At 40.4% G+C, this 21,246-nt stretch overlaps 1 protein-coding gene across 1 annotated transcript in view; it reads left to right on the forward strand.

The window, feature by feature from the left end:
• asb2 (ankyrin repeat and SOCS box containing 2) overlaps window positions 1-21,246 on the forward strand; it is a 56,506-nt gene that overhangs the window by 33,326 nt on the left and 1,934 nt on the right. Inside the window, exons 8-9 of the mRNA XM_033027728.1 lie at window positions 2,937-3,492; window positions 19,118-19,271. Coding sequence (XP_032883619.1) covers window positions 2,937-3,492; window positions 19,118-19,271 — 710 coding nt within the window. The remainder of the gene's footprint in view (window positions 1-2,936; window positions 3,493-19,117; window positions 19,272-21,246) is intronic.

Raw genomic sequence — 21,246 nt, forward strand, 5'->3', positions numbered from 1 at the left:
AAAAATTGTAAATTGTAAATTGTCCCTAGTGTGTAGGATAGGTATATGGTACGGGGATCGCAGGTCAGCATGGACTTGGTGGACCATAGGGCCTGTTTCCGGGCTTTATATCTAAACTAAAAATCTAAGCTAATTAAGAGGAATTGGTCCATCACCATAGAATTTGGGGCCTTGATCCTCTTACAGGTATGTTCAGTTTAGTTTATTGTCACGTGTACCGAGGTTCAGTGAACAGTTTTTGTTGCGTTCCCTTTAAGATTTTAATGCTCATCACTCTCCCCTCCCAGTCCATCGCTGCAAATTTCCTTCTAGCTCCTCACCATCATACTTCAGATTATGACCATAAACACAATCACCTGGAGCAGATTGCATTCTTATCTAGCCATAGAGTAATTCAGCGTAGAAACAGGCCCTACGGTCGACCAAGATGGCCCATCAGCACTAGTCCCACCTGCCTGTCCATATCCTTCTAAACCTATCCTATCCAGGTACCTGTCCAAATGTCTTTTAAACGTTGTGCCTCAAATACCTCCTCCAGCAGCTCGTTCCATATATCCACCACCATTTGTGTGAAAATGTTGCCTCCCCAGGTTCTTATTAAATCTTTCCCCTCTCACCTTATTCCCATGTCCCCTAGTTCTTGATTACACATTCTGGATCTCATGATCTTATACACCTCTATAAGATCGCCACTCATCCTCCTGTGCTCTAAGGGATAAAGTCCTAGCCTGCTCAATCTCTGTCAATAGCTTGGGCACTCAAGTCCTGGCAACATCCTCGTAAATCTTCTCTGCACCCTTTCCAGCTTAGCTCCATATTTCCCCTCCAACCGACACCAGGATCTAACCTTTGAGTTGTTGATTTCTCTTCAACTCCTCCCCAGCTGAAACTCTAACCGACCCTACCTAACCCCTGTCCTCTCTCCACCATGACTTCTTCACATGATCTGAAGGTCAACTGCCAGCCTGCCAATGGCAGAGCTCCCAGTGAAAAAGACCTGTCTTGTCCACAACTTGTGTCAACTCTGCAGCACAAGACGCTTTGAGCTTCATTCAGTAAAACAGTATTGTGGCAGAGGCAGCACACAGCAGCCATCAGTCAGCCTTCAATTCCCCCTCACCACCACTGCCCAGTTAAACACCCAGAACAGCTTCTAGACTAAGAGATACCCAGGCTGTTAAATGCGTTGTGGCATAATCCACTGCTGAAGAAGTTCGGCATGTCCTCTACAACTCTCACCAACCTATACAGATACACCATAGAAAGTATTTTATTAGAATGCATTTCAGCTTGGTTTGGGAACAGCTCCATCCAAGACCGTAAGAAATTGCAGCAAATTGTGGACGTAGCCCAGACCGTCACACAAACCAACCTCCCTTCCATTGACTCCATTTATACCTCGCGCTGCTTTGGCAAGTTGCACCCTGGCCACTCCCTCTTCTCCCCTCCCCCATCAGGCAATAGGTATAGAAGTGTGAAAACACACACCTCCAGATTCATGGACAGTTTCTTCCCAACTGTTATCAGGCAACTGAATCATCCTACCACAACCAGAAATCAGTTCAAAATTACAATCTACCTCTTTGGTGACCCTCGGACTATCCTTGATCGGACTTTGCTTGCATTACCTTGCACTAAACGTTATTCCCTTATCATATATCTATACATTGTAAATGGCACGAGTGTAATCATGTATTGTCTTTCTGCTAACTGCATCGCACGCAACAAAAGCTTTTCACTGTAACTTGGTACCTGCGACAATGAACTAAACTAAATTAAAACTAAACTGATACAGGGGAAGATTAGCCTAAAAATTGTCTTTGGTCTCATACGATGAACACAAAGTGTTTTGCGTTCCATTTTGGAGATGATATCACATTGCATTTTGGAAATGGAGTAGTTCATGCAGCCACAATTGTACATTTACCTTTCTCAACAGTGGTGTGTTCTTTCTTCCCATTGTACAAAGGTATGTCATGTTGATTGAATGAAGCAAATCTTACCAAACCTGTTAAACAGTGCGTTATCTCACCATGAAAAATAGTCTCACAATCCATCTCATCAATTATTTTGCTTATCAAGCCTCAGTACAAAAGGATCAAGATTGGGTTCAGGTGACAAAGGGCTTATTTTACACACCTAGTCTTCCTCTTGGGCAAGTAACTTCAAGACTAAGTTCACTAAGCAAGGAAGTCTGAGATTAATTGATGTGACTGAATGCAGTCACAAGTTGATCACACTCACATTCTGTTGCTGGTGGAATGGAATGGAATACTTTATTGTCACAGTGAAATTCTTTGTTGTATACACAATGTACACAAATAGCGGCCACCTACGGCATGCCAGATCCTTTACTTCACCCCCACCCCCTTCCACCCCACAGCGGATCCCCCATGCTGCGTCCCCATTGTCCATTGTTCTCCCCCCACCTCCCTCACAGCGGTTCCCCCCCCGCAGGGTCCTCCATTGTTCTCCCCCCCCCCCCCTGAAAGTGATTTCTTACAAGAAACTTACAAGAAACTTAAGGGGTTGGACAGGCTAGATGCAGGAAGATTGTTCCCGATGTTGGGGAAGTCCAGAACAAAGGGTCACAGTTTAAGGATAAGGGGGAAATCATGTAGGACTGAGATGAGAAAAACATTTTTTACACAGAGAGTGGTGAATCTCTGGAATTCTCTGCCACAGAATGTAGTTGAGGCCAGTTCATTGGCTATATTTAAGAGGAAGTTAGATGTGGCCCTTGTGGCTAAAGGGATCAGGGGGTATGGAGAGAAAGCAGGTACAGGATACTGAGTTGGATGATCAGCCATGATCATATTGAATGGCGGTGCAGGTTCGAAGGGCCGAATGGCCTACTCCTGCACCTATTTTCTATGTTTCTATGTTGCTATGATTTATGCCTGACAGATCATTGTCAATGTTTTGTTCTTACCCAGCCTGGTTCAGGTATTGATTCCCGTTACGAGTAAGGTCCGTGTGAGACGCAGTGGGATTAGTCCTCTTCATCTTGCTGTTCAGCATAACCAGGTGGATGTTATGGAAGAGCTAATAGAAGCCGGCTTTAACGTTAATGCTCTCCTATCACCTGAAAGATCGCGACTTTTTGAAGACAAGCGCACTTCTATTTTGTACTTTGCTGTTTACAACAACAATATAGAGTCTACAGAAATACTGCTGAAGGCTGGAGCACATCCCAACGTGGATTTGATAACCCCCCTCCTCATTGCTATCCGGCACGGCTCCGTCAAAATTATCCAGATCCTCATGGACTATGGGGCTAACATCAATGCCTATATTCTGACACACCCCACTTCCTTCCCGGCAACAATTATGTTTTCTATGAAGTACCTCAGTTTGCTAAAGTTAATCATGGACTATGGTGGTGACGGAGAATCGTGCTTTAATTGTGACTATGGCAGTTGTCAACATCCAGAGCAAGTGCAGAGAAACCCTGAAAGAGAGCCAGAGAATAAACATCCGAAAGTTGTCCAAGTAAGTTATTCAAACACCTTCACATTTTTAAAATGTTATTCGTGCAATTCTATCCTTTATGTGGTGAATTGAGCATAATTGCAAAATTAATGAGAAGTATTAAAGCTAATTATTCTGTACAGCTTAGTGCAGATTGATAATTCTGGACAAATTGTTCTGGTCTAATTCTGGTCTGAAGAAGGATCTCGACCGGAAACGTCACCCATTCCTTCTCTCCAGAGGTGCTGCCTGTCCCGCTGAGTTATTCCAGCTCTTTGTGTCTAACTTCTTGATAATTAATAATACTGGGGAAAATCACCCATTACCAAACTGCACAACATAATGCCTTGAAGGGAGGCACAAGAGACTGCAGAAACTGGAATCTTGAGCAAAACACAAAGTGCTGTAGGATCCGAGTGATTCAATCCAATGATACTTTATTGTCACATGTGCCTAGGTGCAGTGAAATGCTTTGTTTCGCATACAACCCTTTAAAATCATACAGGAGACCTCACCTAGGCAGCACACAAGTGTTGCCACGTTTCTGGCGCTGACAAAGTTACAAAAAATACAGGAAGAAGGGTCCTGACCCAAAATGTCACCTATCCATTCCCTCCACAGATGCTGACTGACCCGTTGAGTTCCCCCACTATTTTATGTCTTCTCAATGTCTTAAGGTTACATGAGTGGTTCCAAGTTCAAAGGACGTTACAATTTCTAGGTGATGTGAAGGCCCATAAATACTGAAAGAATGGGAGATAAAACAGTTTTAAAATGAACTGAACCAAAATGCCATTGTCTTAAGCAATCAGTCTCGATTACCTTTGCGCAGTGCAGATTTGGAGCCTTTTTTAAGATCCTCAATAATAGTAGCGGTCAGTTGGGTGATCATGATGGAACTCCCCTTGTGGCTTGGTTGGGAACCCGCCTAATACACATCGATGCTGCAGAGAGACCATGCCTCCAGACTACTCAAATGGAACTTGAACTTTTAAATGCCACAGAAATGTACTAAAAGTTCCAAGTTCATCTCAAATTCTAACCTTCCTTTCATTCCCAGCTGTGGTGACTCTGCCCTCCCTTCACTCCCTTTGGTTCAATAATTTCAGGGCCGTAACTCGGAGAGCGAATTTAATCTAATTTCATGCAGAGTTTAAATATACACAGTATTTCAAGATAGTCATATGTTTCTTCTCTTGAAGCCTTTTAAAGTTTGGCCAAAACAGAGAATTCCTTAAATGTTACTCATGTGAACTGCCCCATTGCACACAAATTCTTTAAAGAAGATTCTTTTAAGTCACTGCCGCTCAAAGCCTCCAACAGCCTTCCCTAGAAAGGAGGCCCAAGTGATCTGTTTCAAATCCTTTTTCTATCCTTTTATGAGTTACCAGGATCCTTCAGGGATCTAAATAGCTGCCCTCTAAAATTCAAAACCAAATTCTTGGGTGGCACTGTGGTGCAGCTGGTGGAGATGCTGCCTCACACGGCCAGACACCCCAGTTCAATCCTGACCTCGGGTACTGTTTGTGTGGAGTTTGCACGTTCTCCCCGTGACCATGTGGATTTCCTCCTGGTGCTCCAGTTTCCTCCCACATCACAAAGATGTGCAGGTTTATAGATTTATTGGCCTCTGTAAATTGCTCCCAGTGTGCAGGGAGTGGTTACAAAAGTGGGATAACCTAAAACTAGTGTGAACGTGTGATCAATGTTTGGCGTGTAGTCGGTGGGCCGATTGCCTGTTTCCACACTCTATCTCTAAGTACTAGCAATCATGTACCAACTGTACTAATCCTAAATTGGCCTTATACTCGAGAATTGCTCATTTGTTTGTTTTGAATCCATTACCAGAAAACTGTAGGATTATATGGTGAAACATTGTGGAGAATTGACCAAATACCTTGACAGTTACAATTCTTCTCGACTGTATTTTGACTGGGCAAGCTAACACACCTGTGCTACAAAGCCAATCTATATTTATTTTTAAATGTTATTTACATGGAGGGATATGGGCCAAATGCGGGCAGGTGGGACTAGTGTAGCTGGGACATGTTGGCCGGTGTGAGCAAGTTGGGCCAAAGGGCCTGTTACACGCTGTAACACTCTATGACTCTGGACATTCGTTTAGTGAGTCAGGTCACCAAATTAGTGGGTATTACAACTCCTTCACCACGAGTCCATAATTGCTAGCCAATATGCAACCCTCATCTTATCATGCATCTCCCACCCTACACTAGGTCCCACTGAATCGTAGCTCCCAGTGTAGGGAATCTCCGAACCTAAGTCTGATAGGGTCAACTATGTAACATGTGAGTAGGATTTCTTCTCTTAAACGACTCATGAAGGAAAGTGCTGAATTGGGTTGCTTTCAGCCGAACCCACAGGTTGAGAGGAAGTCCACGAGAACTCCGTGGAGTTTAGTCTAGACTTTTGTAGGAATGTTACTCTGGTTGGCAGCTTTCAGATTCAGTCTGTAAGAAACAAGGAACTACAGAAGCTGTTATTAAAAAAAAAAGTCACAAAGTGCTAGAGTAACTCTGCGGGTCAGATGGCATCTCTGGAGAACACGGATAAGCGGTGTTTCGGGTTGGGATGCTTCTTCAGTTCAAAGAAGTGTCCTGACCTGAAACGTCATCTATCCATGTTTCCCAGAGACACTGCCTGACCGGCTGAGTCCACTGAGTGCACTTAGTTGACTTTTTTTCCAGGTTTGATCTTTGAAAACAGTTGCCTAGTACTATGCGTGAATACCTCAGTGTAGAATGCCCATTGGATTTAAATATGTAAACCTTCTCTAAATGGAATGTCTAGTCTCTCATGAACCAATGGAAACCAAAGTTTTGTCAGGCAAATTCATAGAAGCATAGAAACATAGAAAATAGGTGCAGGAGGAGGCCATTCGGCCCTTCGAGCCAGCACTGCCATTCATTGTGATCATGGCTGATCGTCCCCTATCAATAACCCGTGCCTGCCTTCTCCCCATATCCCTTGACTCCACTAGCCACTAGAGCTCTATCTAACTCTCTCTTAAATCCACCCAGTGACTTGGCCTCCACTGCCATCTGTGGCAGGGAATTCCACAAATTCACAACTCTCTGGGTGAAAATTTTTTTTCTCACCTCATTCTTAAATGACCTCCCCTTTATTCTAAGACTGTGGCCCCTGGTTCTGGACTCGCCCAACATTGGGAACATTTTTCCTGCATCTAGCTTGGCCAGTCCTTTTATAATTTTATATGTTTCTATAAGATACCCCCTCATCCTTCTAAACTCCAGTGAATACAAGCCTAGTCTTTTCAATCTTTCCTCATATGACAGTCCCTCCATCCCAGGGATCAATCTCGTGAACCTACGCTGCACTGCCTCAATCACAAGGATGTCCTTCCTCAAATTAGGAGACCAAAACTGTACACAATGCTCCAGATGTGGTCTCACCAGAGCCCTATACAATTCCAACTAGTTCATTCAACTCATGATTCCCCAACTCAGTTGCTGCACTGAACTGCTTCCCAAATGACAGCCAAGGTATAGTTATAATTGAAATGTATCTTTAAAGTGATATTCCAAATAAATACTAATAACATTGTTCACAGTTTCTTTGCTCAGCGCGCATATTTAAGCTGCATTACATCAGCAGTCAAACATTTGTATCCAGAGTCTCTGGGAGCAAGCTTCATTTCTGGGTATGCACATGGAATTGCATAAAGTATTGTTTTAAGCTCCAGATGGACCTGACCCTATTTAGATTGCAGGACGAACTTCAAAAATGAATTGCTCAGTTGCATACAAGATGAACAAAATCGACTCTTCATTAACTGTAGGTCGTTTGCAAAATGCCAGCCAGAATATTTGTTTTTTGGGGAGTGAAATAATTTGAAACTGATGAAGCAAAAAACTTTGGAAGCTGGAAATCTGAAATAAAATCAGGAAATTGAGTTTATTTTCTCCTATGCACAAGTATGGTGAGATACAGGTACAATGGAGGAACTCAGCAATTCAGACACCATCTGTGGAGGGAAAGGGTTAATGGTTCAGGTCAGTGTAACCCATTGTCAGAACATCTTTAACAACCCCTCCCCTCACCTTTCTCCCCCAGGCCACTCCTATCTCTCTTGCTCCCCCACCCGCTCTCCTATACCCCACCTGGACTTGCGCCTATTTCTAACCTCCTCCCCCCCCTCCTCCTACATTCCAGGCTTCACGATGCTCATCTCCTCAAAGTGTTTATTTCACATCTTCTGTTCTCATCTCTGGCATTTGTTCCAACCATCTGCCTATCAAAAACCTCCCTCACCTGTGTCCACGTATCACCTGCAGCGTTTGTCCTGTCTCTTCTCTTTCTTCATTTTCTACCCGCCACGTCCTCATTACAATCGGTGACAAGAAGGGTCACGATCTGAAACGTCACCTATTCATGTTATCCAGAGATGCAGCCTGACCCGTTGAGTTACTACAGCACTTTGTGTCCTTCTTCATCAGAATTCAATTGAAAGGTTATTAACCTGAACCATTAAAGGGCCTGTCCCACGTACGTGTCTTTGGCACGCAAATTACACGACCTCGTCGTCGCATTGAGGCGTACAGGCATCATGTGGCCGCGCGGGGCCGGTCCCACTGAGGGGTATGTAGTTGTGAGTGACATCGCGCGGGGCTCCGAAATTTTTGTAGCGAACAAAATCTTTGCGCGCCACCGCCCTGTCACGTAACTGACAGCCAAAGTGGGACAGGCCCAAGACCCTGGCATGACGTAACATCTCACCTCCAACAGCAGCAGAAGCAGGCAAACGATCGCCGAACTTGGCCTGGGGCTCACGGCCGTTGTGGTCCGGATCCGCCCCCACTTCTACTCCCAGAGCAGGGCCAAGAAAATTGAAGAGAGACACAAAATGCTGGAGTAACTCAGCGGGACCGGCAGCATCTCTGGAGAGAAGGAATGGGTGACGTTTCAGGTTGAGACCCTTTTTTCAGACTGAAGAAGAGTCTCGACCCGAAACATCACCCATTGCTTCTATGCAGAGATGCTGCCGGTCCCGTTGAGTTACTCCTGCATTTTGTGTCCATCTTCAAATGACGTCATGCGCTCCAGACGGCTGTGCAGACGCATGAAATCGTGCGCGACCTTCGTGGGACCGTCGCGCCTCAATTCGGACTTAGCGTGCCAAGGACACGTAAGTGGGATAGGGGCTTGACTCTTTCCTTCTCCATATGTGTTTCCTGATCTGCTGAATCTCTGCAGCATTGTCAGTTTCTATTAAACTCCAGAAACACTCTGTACACATGTTATACCGTATTGTTTGTGATTCCTGTGGGTAACCAGGTGTCAAGACCAGAATCAAGAACCAAAGGACATAGGTTTAACATAAGGTGGAAACCCGAGGGGTAACATTTTCACACAAAGCGCGGTTCATATAGGTATATGTAACAAGCTGCTGGAGGATATCGTTGAGGCAGGCACATACAACTTTTAAGAAACATTTGGGCAGGTTCATGGATATGATTGGTTTAGAAGGATATGGGCCAAAAGCAGGCAGGTGGGGCACTTTGGTCGGCTTTGGGAAGTTGGGCCGCGAGGCGTGTCTCCACACTGTAAGACTCTATGACTCTATCACTCTTCCATGAGAACTGGGTGTCTTCAGGACATCACTAGGCAATGCAGGCCCAGAGTGTGGAGCTACTTCATTACCTCTCAGTCCCAGTCTTGGGAGAGGTTGCCCAATACTCAGCTCAGTCCAGCCACGGGGTGGGTCTCACCTCCTATTCCTTCCCACAGTGGGCCTGGTCAATAAAACCTCTGCCGGCAGTTCACCCCGGTCACTACTTTCCTGCTGACCTCTGCCCCAAACTCATCCACCCACACGTTCTTTCCCCCTCACATAACCATCATCATCATCATTGTCTCTGTGCCACATTCCTCCCTCCTCGTCCTTTCTAGATTCTGTGTTCACATCATGAGTCAGTGTGAGATGGAGTGAGTGGGCCAGCATTCAGCACTGCTGGCTGGTCCTAGACACTATAGTTAACTCAAACCAAGTCAAGTCAAGTCAAGTTTATTTGTCACATACACATACGAGATGTGCAGTGAAATTAAAGTGGCAATGCTCGCGGACTTTTGTGCAAAAAGACAAACAACCAAACAACCAAACAAACTATAAACACAATCATAACACACATATTCTTTTACATAATAAATAATGGAAGGAAAAACGTTCAGTAGAGTTAGTCCCTGGTGAGAAAGGCGTTTGCAGTCCGAATGGCCTCTGGGAAGAAACTCCTTCTCAACCTCTCCGTTCTCACCGCATGGCAACGGAGGCGTTTGCCTGACCGTAGCAGCTGGAACAGTCCATTGCAGGGGTGGAAGGGGTCTCTCATGATATTGTTGGCCCTGGAGTTACACCTCCTGATGTATAGTTCCTGCAGGGGGGTGAGTGAAGTTCCCATAGTGCATTCGGCCAGACGCACTACTCTCTGCAGAGCCTTCTTGTCCTTGGCAGAGCAATTCCCAAACCATATGGTAATGTTCCCGGACAAGATGCTTTCCACCGCCGCTGCGTAGAAGCACTGGAGGATCCTCGGAGACACTCTGAATTTCCTCAATTGCCTCAATAATACAACATCTGCAATTTTCTTAGAATCAACATTTAGGACTTCCGGTGGCGCTATGGAGGCTTGAGTCCAGCGCCAACTAGCTCCGTGCCGAAGAAATTAAAAACGGGAGAAAATCGGGTCTTACCTGCAGCGATCGCGATCTGAACGGCTGCCTGCGTGACGTCATCAGGCGCGCGACTTTATGGTATGTCGTCGTTACAACGTACCCCCCCCCGTGGGACACAAAAAAAAGCCGGTAAAGGGAAACCGCAGATGGAAGAGGAAGGCCCTACAGAGGCCTCGGCCTCAGTTACACCGACGGCCCAGGAAGGCCCTCCGAAGAAAATGAAACAGAAAAGGTCTGAAATGGAGGATCTTAAAATCTTTCTCGCTGCCGAAATGAAAACCTTTGGAGAGAAGTTTGGAGAGAAGTTTAAAGAGGAACTTGACTCTTTTAAGGTAGATTTTAAAGCAGAAATGCTTTTTACCGTTCAAAAAATGCTGGAAATCTGGAAGAGGACGAGGGAGGAAGAGATCAAGGATCAGATGGAAGTGCTGGAAACCAGGCTCGTTTCGGTGGAAACGAAGGTTAAAACGGAGGTGGACCCCATTCATCACGTACTTGATCAACATAGAACAGCGATAACCGAACTTGAGAAATGGGCGACGACAAGTGAGGAAACTGTAAGTCGACTCCTTACTGAAAACCAATGACTCTCCGATATGGTGATCAAATTAAGTGATAAGTGTACTGATTTGGAGGGGCGTCAAAGACGTAAGAATCTAAGAATTGTAGGGGTGAAAGAAGGAAGTGAGAAGGAAATGGGCACTCGGGATTTTGTGGCAGACCTATTACAAAAAGCCTTAAAATTGGATCACAAACCTTCACTCGGTCGAGCTCATAGAGCGCAGCGACGTCGTACACAAGATGATGCCCATCCAAGACAAATTATCGTAAAGGTGCAATTGGATCATGAATTTGATGATATAATGAAGAAAATTGTTCGAGGCGGACAGCTCCTTTTTGAAGGTGTGAGATTCAGTATTTACCGAGATTATCCGGCAGAAGTCTTCAAGAAAAGAGCGCTGTTCACTGAGACAAAGAGAATACTGAAGAATGTACCTGATTTGAAATACAGCTTGTTTTACCCCGCAAGACTATAAGAGTCTTCTACAAGTCCAAGGAGCACTTTTTTACAGACCATGAAAAAGCACTGGAATATGCCAAAGAAGTCGGTAACATGACCATAGACTGAAGAATTTACATTACTCCTTAGGAGTCAAGCCAGATCTAAAAGGACCTTTAAAGTTCTTTTAAGAGCTTTAAGGACATTCGGAAACCGAAATGGACGGAGGACATTGGATAAAACCGTGATCTTTGTATTTTTGTTTATTAATCAATATTATTATCTGTATATTCATGCCTAACTATATATGTAACAACTAATACTTATTAAATATCTATATTACCACTAAAATTATTAACATTAACATTTCTCATAAAAATTTAATACTGTATATGATTGATAACAATGATTAATAATTAATAGTCTTCGATTAACGTAGAAATGAATTACATACTTATATTATATAGGAAGATATGCAAGAGGTAAATTAGCTTACGTCATTAAAAATGTTTAACGGTTTTTCTCTTTATTTTTCGATTTAAAATTAAATTTATAGATTTAGCGAAAAAATTAATATGATATGTGAGAATAATAACGTTGTGAATTTTTGCTGTTTTTGAACTTTTCTGCAGGGTTACGTGCTTATGTATGTATACATATGGGTATATATATATATATATAGTGTGTAGAGAGGGAGAAGAGAGAGAGAGAGAGGTAGTGTGAGAGAGAGAGAGAGAGAAGAGAGAGAGATGAGGAGATGAGAGAGAGAGAGAGGAGAGAAGAGAGAGCGAGCGAGAGAGAGAGAGAGAGAGAGAGAGCAGAGAGAGAAGAGAGAGTAGGAGAAGAGGTAGAGAGAGAGAGAGAGAGAGAGAGAGAGAGATAAGAGAGAGAGAGAGAGAGAGAGAAGAGATAGAGATGAGATGAGAGAGGAGAGAGAGAGAGAGATAGATAGAAGAGATAGAGAGAGAGATAGATAGAGATATAGAGATATAGATGAGAGATAGATAGATAGAGAGAGATGAATCGAGATATATATGAGAGATATTATATGTATTATATATATATTAGCTATATTAGATATATAGATTATAGAGATATATTCTATATTATATATATATATATATATATATGGTGTGTATATTGTGTGTATATTGTGTGTATATTGTGTGTGTGTATGTATGGGTATGTAAATAAGTTTGTTACTCCCAAAGAAGTTATTTGAATGTTAGAAATAATCTTTTTTTTTTTTCTTCGGGCACGGAGCTGGAATTTTTTTTTTACAAAGGCTACGGAAGTCTTTAGAATTCTAGCCACGTTAGTGTGGCTATCACTAACTACACTAATTGTAGATGTAGTTCTTTTTCTTTCACCCTATACTAACCAACTCTATCACTTTTTTCACTTTAAATATTTTTATAACTTAATGTTTGAATGGAAAAATAAGACTAATACAAGGAGATGTGTTCGGAAGAGCGATGTATATGATTTTAAATTCATCTATTTGAGGTTCGGGAGCAGGGTGAGGTTCTATGTGTTGTACCTTCTGCTCGGTTATAGACCACCTTAGAAACAATATGCAAGATGTTAATATGACAAGAGGGGGTCAGGGAATAACATTTTGTAGTTGGAATGTCAAGGGAATTAATGAACCAATTAAGAGAGGTAAAGTTTTGGCACATCTAAATTTAATCAAAACAGATATAATATTTCTTCAAGAAACACACCTTAAAAAGGAATCTCAACATAGACTTAAAGCTAAGTGGATCGCTGAATCATATCATTCCTCCTTTTCCCATGTCCAGAGGAGTTGCAATACTAATTCGTAAAGGAATACCTTTTAAGAACTCTTCAACAATAGTGGATATTGATGGTAGATATATTATATTAGTTGGAGAGTTAAATGGAGAAAAAGTGATTCTTCTTAATGTTTATGGGCCTAATTTTGATAACCCCAAGTTTTTTAATAAAACATTTAATAAAATTCCTGAATTTACACAATATAAATTAATAATTGGAGGAGACTTCAATTGTACATTAGATTCATACTTAGATAGATCATCAAGGCAAAAAAAAGTAAAATCTCAATCAAGTGTATTTCTAAATTCATTTATTAATACCACTAATATTAAGGATGTCTGGAGAATAGAAAACCCAACTGGACGGGAATATTCATTTTACTCACCAGTACACAAAACATACTCAAGAATAGATTATTTTTTAGTTGACTCTACGTTTATCCCATTTATTTATAATTCAAAATACCATAACATTATAATCTCAGATCACGCACCTGTAACATTCATGATTAAATTAAATGGAATGTCCGAGAAACAAGCATATTGGAGATTTAACCCACAAATTTTGAACGAAAGATCATGCCAGGAATATATTATTAAACAGATTCAAATATTTTTTGAGGTAAATGACAACCCTGACACACCTACTTCTCTTATGTGGGAAACGTTTAAAGCGTATGTTCGAGGTACATTAATTTCTGCTCAAGCATTTTATAATAAAGAGAACAGGATTAAGCAACAAACATTGGAAAGTGAAATCAAGCAACTAGATATAGAAAATGCGAGAATGCCATCTACTTTAAAACATAATAAAATTGCGGTATTGAAATATAAATTAAATAAAATGTATTCAGAACAAGTAATAAAACTTTATCAAAAAACCAAACAATTACATTTTGAATTTGGAGACAAACCACAAAAATTATTAGCACGTCAGTTACGAAAAATGGAAGGGGAAAAAACAATTCATAAAATTAGAACAGAGACAGGAGGATTATTAAAAATGCCCAAGGACATAAATGATAGATTTCTCCAATACTATCATAACCTTTATTCAACTAAAACCGTAGCACAATCAGAAGGAATAGCAGATTTTTTAATAAAATGTAATTTAAAAGGTTTAGATTCAAACGATAGAGAATTATTAGAAAGGGAGATTACAATAAAGGATATTGAGGAGTCTATTGGCTCTTTAAAAAATGGTAAAGCAGTAGGACCAGATGGTTTAGGTTCCGAATTTTATTAAAAAATTTATGATTTGCTTAGCCCACGTTTACAAAGACTGTATGAGTATATATATACTCAACAGAAACTTCCAGACACTTTAAATGAATCAATAATAACACTTATTCCTAAAGCTGATAAAGATCTGGAAGACCCGGGATCATACAGAGCAATTGCACTTTTAAATACAGATCAGAAAATTTAAACTAAAATACTAGCGCATAGATTAAGTACAGTGATGAATAAATTAATACACCCTGACCAAACAGGCTTTATTCAGAAACGGTACTCATATTATAATCTAAGAAGATTATTTAATATTATATATTCCAAGAGAATTATTAATGAAGATCTAGCAATAATTTCACTTGACGCTGAAAAAGCATTTGATCAGGTCGAATGGCCTTATTTATTTTCGGTGATGGAAAATATGCAGCTAGGGGAGAAATTCTGTACATGGATAAAACTGTTATATACAAATCCCACGGCTAGAATATTTACAAACCAAAGGTTGTCACCTAAATTTAGCCTATCTAGAGGTTGTAGACAAGGATGCCCATTATCTCCATTATTATTTGCGCTTGCTATTGAGCCACTGGCAGAAAGAGTTAGGGGGCATCCGGAAATACATGGGTATAACACAAAGGACACAGTGAATAAAATTTCTCTATACGCAGATGATGTATTAATTTACATTACAAAACCAGAAATTAGTATTCCAAACTTATTAAAGCTAATAACCCAATTTGGTTCACTTTCAGGATACAGAATAAATTGGAATAAAAGTGAAATTATGCCAATAAGGGAACATAACAAACAGACAATACAACAATTTCCATTTAAAATAGTAAATGAAAAATTTAAATATCTAGGTATTTATGTAACTAAGATATATACATCATTATTTAAAGCAAATTTCCCCCCATTACTGAACAAACTACATAAGAATATTCAATACTGGAAAACACTTCCTATCTCAATGGTAGGCAAAATCAATGCCATAAAAATGATTTTTTTACCGCAAATATTATATATTTTTCAGACAATTCCGATATATCTGGCAAAAAACTTTAAAAAAAAATTGGACTCTATTGTTAATGATTTTATCTGGGATTATAAGAATCATAGGATAAACAAAAGACACTTGTGTAAATCAAAAATAAATGGAGGCTTGGTTTTACCCAATTTTTTGTTTTATTTCTGGGCAGTTAACATTAAAAATATGAATTTCTGGTTGGAAGAAATAGATCATCAACCAGACTGGTTAAAAATGGAAAAGGAAGATTGTTTACCTTTTGATATCGGTTCCAGGAGTTGCAACAGACTTATGGACTTCGAGGAAATGATTATTTCAGATATCTTCAACTTAGAGATTATGTAAAATCGAACTCCCAAAATTTTCGAATTAGAAATTCAGAAATTCTTGATGAATGTTGGAATAAACATCCTAATACAGAAAAATTAATATCTTATATATATAATAACTTATTAGACAGTGACATTCCTTCGACGGACTTACACAGACAAACATGGGAAAAAGAATTAAATCAAATAATAACGAAAGATACTTGGGAAGAAAGTTTGCAACACATACATCAGTGTTCACTAAACGCCAGACATTCTCTAATACAATTTAAAGTAATACATAGGTTACATTATTCAAAAACAAAATTACATAAAATTTTTCAACACATCTCACCTATATGTGATAAATGTCAACATTTAGAAGCTACATTATCTCATATGTTTGCAAACTGTATAAAAATTAAAACATTCTGGGTAAATATTTTTAGTATAATATCTAAAGTAACCAGCACACAATTGGACCCAGATCCAAAATTAATAATACTCGGAATATTAGAATTAAATCAAACACTTAGAACAACACAAAGAAACTTTATTGATTATAGTTTAATAACAGGAAAAAAATTAATTCTAAAATTTTGGAAAGGCCCTACGGCCCCCACAATCAAAATGTGGATTATAGCAATGACGGAGACCTTAAAAGTGGAAAGAATCAGATTTTCCCTGTTGGACAAACAGGAATTATTCGTTGGAACATGGTCTCCTTTTATTGATTACTTAAAGGGTCAGAATGGTTCCGCACAGGAACCTGACTAGCACGCGGGCTAAAGAATGGATGAAATACTATACTCTGAAATGTACGAATATATCTCGAATGAAGTCTTTTTTATTTTAATAAATTTTTCCATTCTTCTTTAACTATCTTTTTCCTTTTTTTTTTTTTGTTTTTGTTTTTGTTTTTCTTCTCTTTCTTTTCTTTCTTTACTTCATCTATCTCTTTAGTTCTATCTAGTTTAAAAAAAAAAAAAGGCAAAAAGTATTGGAGACAATGTAATAATAATTGACAATATTATCAATTTAAAAATGTAAGACTGTAATGATGTAATTAGGTTATGTACCTATCTCCAATAAAAAATATTTTCAAAAAAAAAAAAGAATCAACATTTACACGTCGACCATTATAAATTGATTTATGGGAAAATAAATGACCATAATCGTTTGGTTTGAATAAGAACTCTCCAGAGTCCCTTAATTTGCCCTGTCCTCAATCCACATCCTTCATCCACTTGGGTGTCAAACAAATGGAGCAGATTTCCCCATACACAGAATACAAATAGCCTCATGGTCATTTTTGCAGATCCAACCCAGATTTAACTGTCGAACATTTACATTACAAACTGCTATTAAGGTTCAATTTGCACAGTTCCTGAAAATTAAGTGATTACAAAGGCTTTTGGTACCAATAGTTATGCTTCACTAAACAGACATTTCTTCTTTCTTACCACAATTTGCCGTGCTGCCTCGGGTTTACTGAGGACTGTACTGAGTATCTAGTTTGATTGGTTATTTAAATGGAATATTAGCAAGTCCAGAACCAGGGGTCACAGTTTAAAAAATAAGGGGGAAGCCATTTAGGACTGAGATGAGAAAAAACGGTTGCACCTGGAGAGTTGTGAATCTGTGGAATTCTCTGCCACAGATGGCAGTGGAGGCCAATTCACTGGATGTTTTCAAGAGAGAGTTATATTTAGCTCTTAGAGCTAGAGGAATGAAGGGATATGGAGAAAAAGCAGGAACGGGTACTGATTTTAGATGATCAGCCATGTTCATATTAAATGGCGGCGTTGGCACGAAGAGCTGAATGGCCGACTCCTGCACCTATGTTTCTATGTTTCTAAGTTCCTGTCAGAAATATGTTGGAAAAGGTTAATTGTTGTTAGTGAAATCCATGAGTTTATTTAGATTACAGATACAGAATGGAACGTGCCCATCAGCCCACCAAGTCCACCTCGACCATCGATCTCCCGCTCACACTAGTTTTATGTTATCCCACTTTACTATCCACTCCATGCGCATGAGGTGTCATTTACACAGGCCAATTAACCTACAAACCCGCACATCTGTGGGATGTGGGAGGAAAGCAGAGTGTCCAGAGCTAACTCACACGTGCACATGCAGAACGTGCAAATTCCACACAGACAGCAACCAAAGTCAGGATTGAAGCTGAATATCTGGTGTGGTAAGGCAGCAGCACTACCAGCTGTGCCACTGTGCCACGCTGTGATGAAACACTAGGTCATTGCCGATCATCCATCACCCTGTTTCTTATCCCACTTACTCGACCATTCCCCACGGATTAGGGGAAATTTTAATGTTGGATAGATAGGAACCAATTTTTCTGGGCATTATATTTCAATTAAAGTAGGTTTGAATAATTATAGGATCAAGATAAAATACCCTTGCATCTCATAGAGTATTTGTTTCCACAGGATGTTAGTGAATAATATACAACATGACAAAGCATTGGTCTAATAACATAGCACAAACCACAAGTAGGCAGATTGGGCTCCTCGAGTTTAGAAAAGAGATGTAGAGCCTTATACAGTAGCTTAATGGATAGTCCTATAGCATCACTATATTTGATAGTGTTCTTGGTTCTTGGTTTCTTGGTCCTCCAAAATATTCCAAATGGAATTTAAACTGGAGGTGGTGGAGGGAGGACTTAAGCCAGAAAGGGTTATTGGGAAGAAAGAGCTACTTTAAATTTAGTTGCATCATTAATGATCCACAATCTAGCGTCTTACATAAAACTAGACTGTTGTCTACTGTATGAATGGAATAATGTATACTAATTAAAATAGGGCATATATATTGAATAACATTCTAGACATTTGCAGCATATGTTAGGGAGATCTGTGATGTCAAGAATGTTGGATAAATCTCCACAGATTATTAGGTAATGTCGTAGACCTTATAATTAGACACATATTTTAATTGCTTATAGTACTAAATGTTACTGACAGAAAGCAAAACCTATAATTTCTCCAAACCAAAATTATCACAATCAACGACGGAATGGATCCCTACATCAATTTCATGACTGCAACAAATAGACAACCCAGAATAATATTTTCGAGAATGCATCTTCACATTATAAATCAATTTGTTGTAGTTTAGTTTTTAGTTTAGAGATATAGTGCGGAAACAGGCCCTTCGGTCCACCGAGTCCACGCCGCCCAACGATCCCCGCACATTAACACTATCCGACACACACCAGGGACAATTTACAATTACACCAAGCCAATAAGCCTACAAACCTCTACGTCTTTTGAGTGTGGGAGGAAACCGGAGATCCAGGAGAAAACCCACGCAGGTCATGAGGAGTACTTACAAACTCCGTACAGACAGCACCCATAGTCAGGATTGAACCCGGGTCTCCGGCGCTGTAAGGCAGCAACTCTACCGCTGTGCCACCATGATGGACCGTAATTGGTACATGTGACAATAAACTGACCTTGAAAGCTAGAACCTTGTAATTGTAATGTTAATATTTCTCAAATTATTTATCAATGTGCCTTTGTGCAATTCATTGATCTTCTAATATGCTTTTCAGTTTTGTGAGATTGTGTCTACACCTGGAATCTGCAGATGGGCTGGGCCAATTATCGATGTGCTACTTGACTATGTTGGTAATGTGAATCTCTGCAGTAAATTGAGGGAACATCTGGACAGTTATGAAGACTGGGAAGCTATCAGAGCCAAATCAGGCAAGTATATCCATATGCACACAAAACCACAGTAACAAACTTCATTGTTTTATCCTGACATGGAAACAGTCTGAATGGTAACATTTGGCATTTACTTAATTTTTAGCATTGATACAAATTGTTTTTATCAAAGAGGTGATCTTTAGGACCGAAGTCTTTGCCATAAACTGTCCTATGGTTTGTGTTCATTAGTTGTAGGAGCAGAATTAGGCCATTCGGCCCATTAAGTATACTCTGCCTTTAATCATGGCTGATCTATCTTTCTCTCTCAACCCCATTCTCCTGCCTTCTCCCCATAACCCTTAACATTCTTACTCATCAAGGACCTATCAATCTCCACCTTAAAAATACCCATTGATAATACTCCACAGCCTTCTATGGCAATGAATTCCACAGATTTACCACCCTCTGACTAAAGAAATTCCTCCTCATCTCCTTTTAAAAGGTACTAGACCATGGGCAGACCCGTTGGGTCTGCTCCCCCAACGCAGCCGTTCCCTACCCGTAGCCCCCACGGGAGACGTGGTCCTCCAACCCAAGCGGCTCAGGAATGAGCAGTGCGGCTGGTTTTAAATGGCGTCTTTGAGGAGAGATGCGGGCGCCAGCAGCCGTTATGGTCGCTGGCCAGCAGGAGGCGACAAAATGAGTGAGTGGGGGGGGGGGGGGGAGAAGGATTTGATTAAAAACGTGTATTTAACACGACGAAATGTAATGAGGAGCAGATACTTAGAAAGAAAAGTGAAATCTCTACCGAAATGGAAAAGATCTCGGCGATTGAGCGTCTGGATTCGGCGTGGCAATGAATCAAAGGCAGAAAGGCAGGCGGCAGCCGGACGGCAGCCACAGAGTTTTAATAGTATATAGATAGATGTCCTTTTATTCTGAAGCTATGACCACTAGTGGAAGCATCCTCTGGTACTATAAATGGTTTTCCAGTGGGGAAACAGCAAACAGCAAACAGCATTTCAGTTCAAGGTCATTCTTCATGTCCTACTTGTTGCAAACTTCCCGAGCTACATCACAAAGTGCTTCCTTATTCACAATTAAGGAATACAAGGTGACTCAGGCCAGGAAAACAAGAAAAGAATAGGGGCCATGTATAAGTAATTACAAAAGATGTACAGATTTTTCTCAAAAATGCAATAGTTATTTAAATGATATTTCTGTGATGTGAACCCCATTCCCTGGATCATGGTCCAAATAAAAGTGAGAGTAGTCTTAAAAAGAACAGCAGCCTCAGCAATCAGTGGCTTAATGTACTATCTTATGGCTAAACCCAAGTCAGATAACGCTACACCCTTTGGCCTTATGGTTTGATCAGTAGGAGATCTCAAATTTATCAGCGTTGACCAGCTGAAGAACACACTGCAATCACACAGCCTTTGAGGTGACTGAAATAAAAATATTGAATATCGGAAATACCTAGCTTGTCAGACAGCATCCATGGAGAAGCAGATCGGGTTAATGACCTTTCATGGGGACTGCAAAATTGGAGATTAAAATGTCTTAAAATGTAAGTCCCAAATGGAGAGGCAGAGAGAGCAATAGAAATGTCCATGATAAGGTGGAAGGCAAATAAATTATATGACAAAAGAGGTGGTGGAATAAGGTCACAATGAATGGATGGTAAGGACACGTAAAGAAAGAGCAAATGGGTCGAGAGAGAATGGAAATTTGAAGCTCAGAATCCATTAAAGTCACATTTTAGTCTCTGATGTAGTCTTCGAGCTGAAACATTAACTGTTTCTTTCCACAGCTGCTGCCTGATCTGTTGTTTCCAGTGTTTCCTGCTTTTATTTCAGAGCTCAGTCTTGATTCTGAATGTTGAATAACGATGATAGTAAAACTATTGCCAACAGTACTATTAGAATGGAATTTAACAGAACGAGCACAACAGTTAACTACCACAAAAAATACTGATTTTACCACTGGCATCTCAATGTTTAATGAATGAAAAAAACTCGTTAGGCTTGCG

Source organism: Amblyraja radiata, chromosome 9, assembly GCF_010909765.2.
Source record: "Amblyraja radiata isolate CabotCenter1 chromosome 9, sAmbRad1.1.pri, whole genome shotgun sequence".
NCBI classification, from domain to species: domain Eukaryota; kingdom Metazoa; phylum Chordata; class Chondrichthyes; order Rajiformes; family Rajidae; genus Amblyraja; species Amblyraja radiata.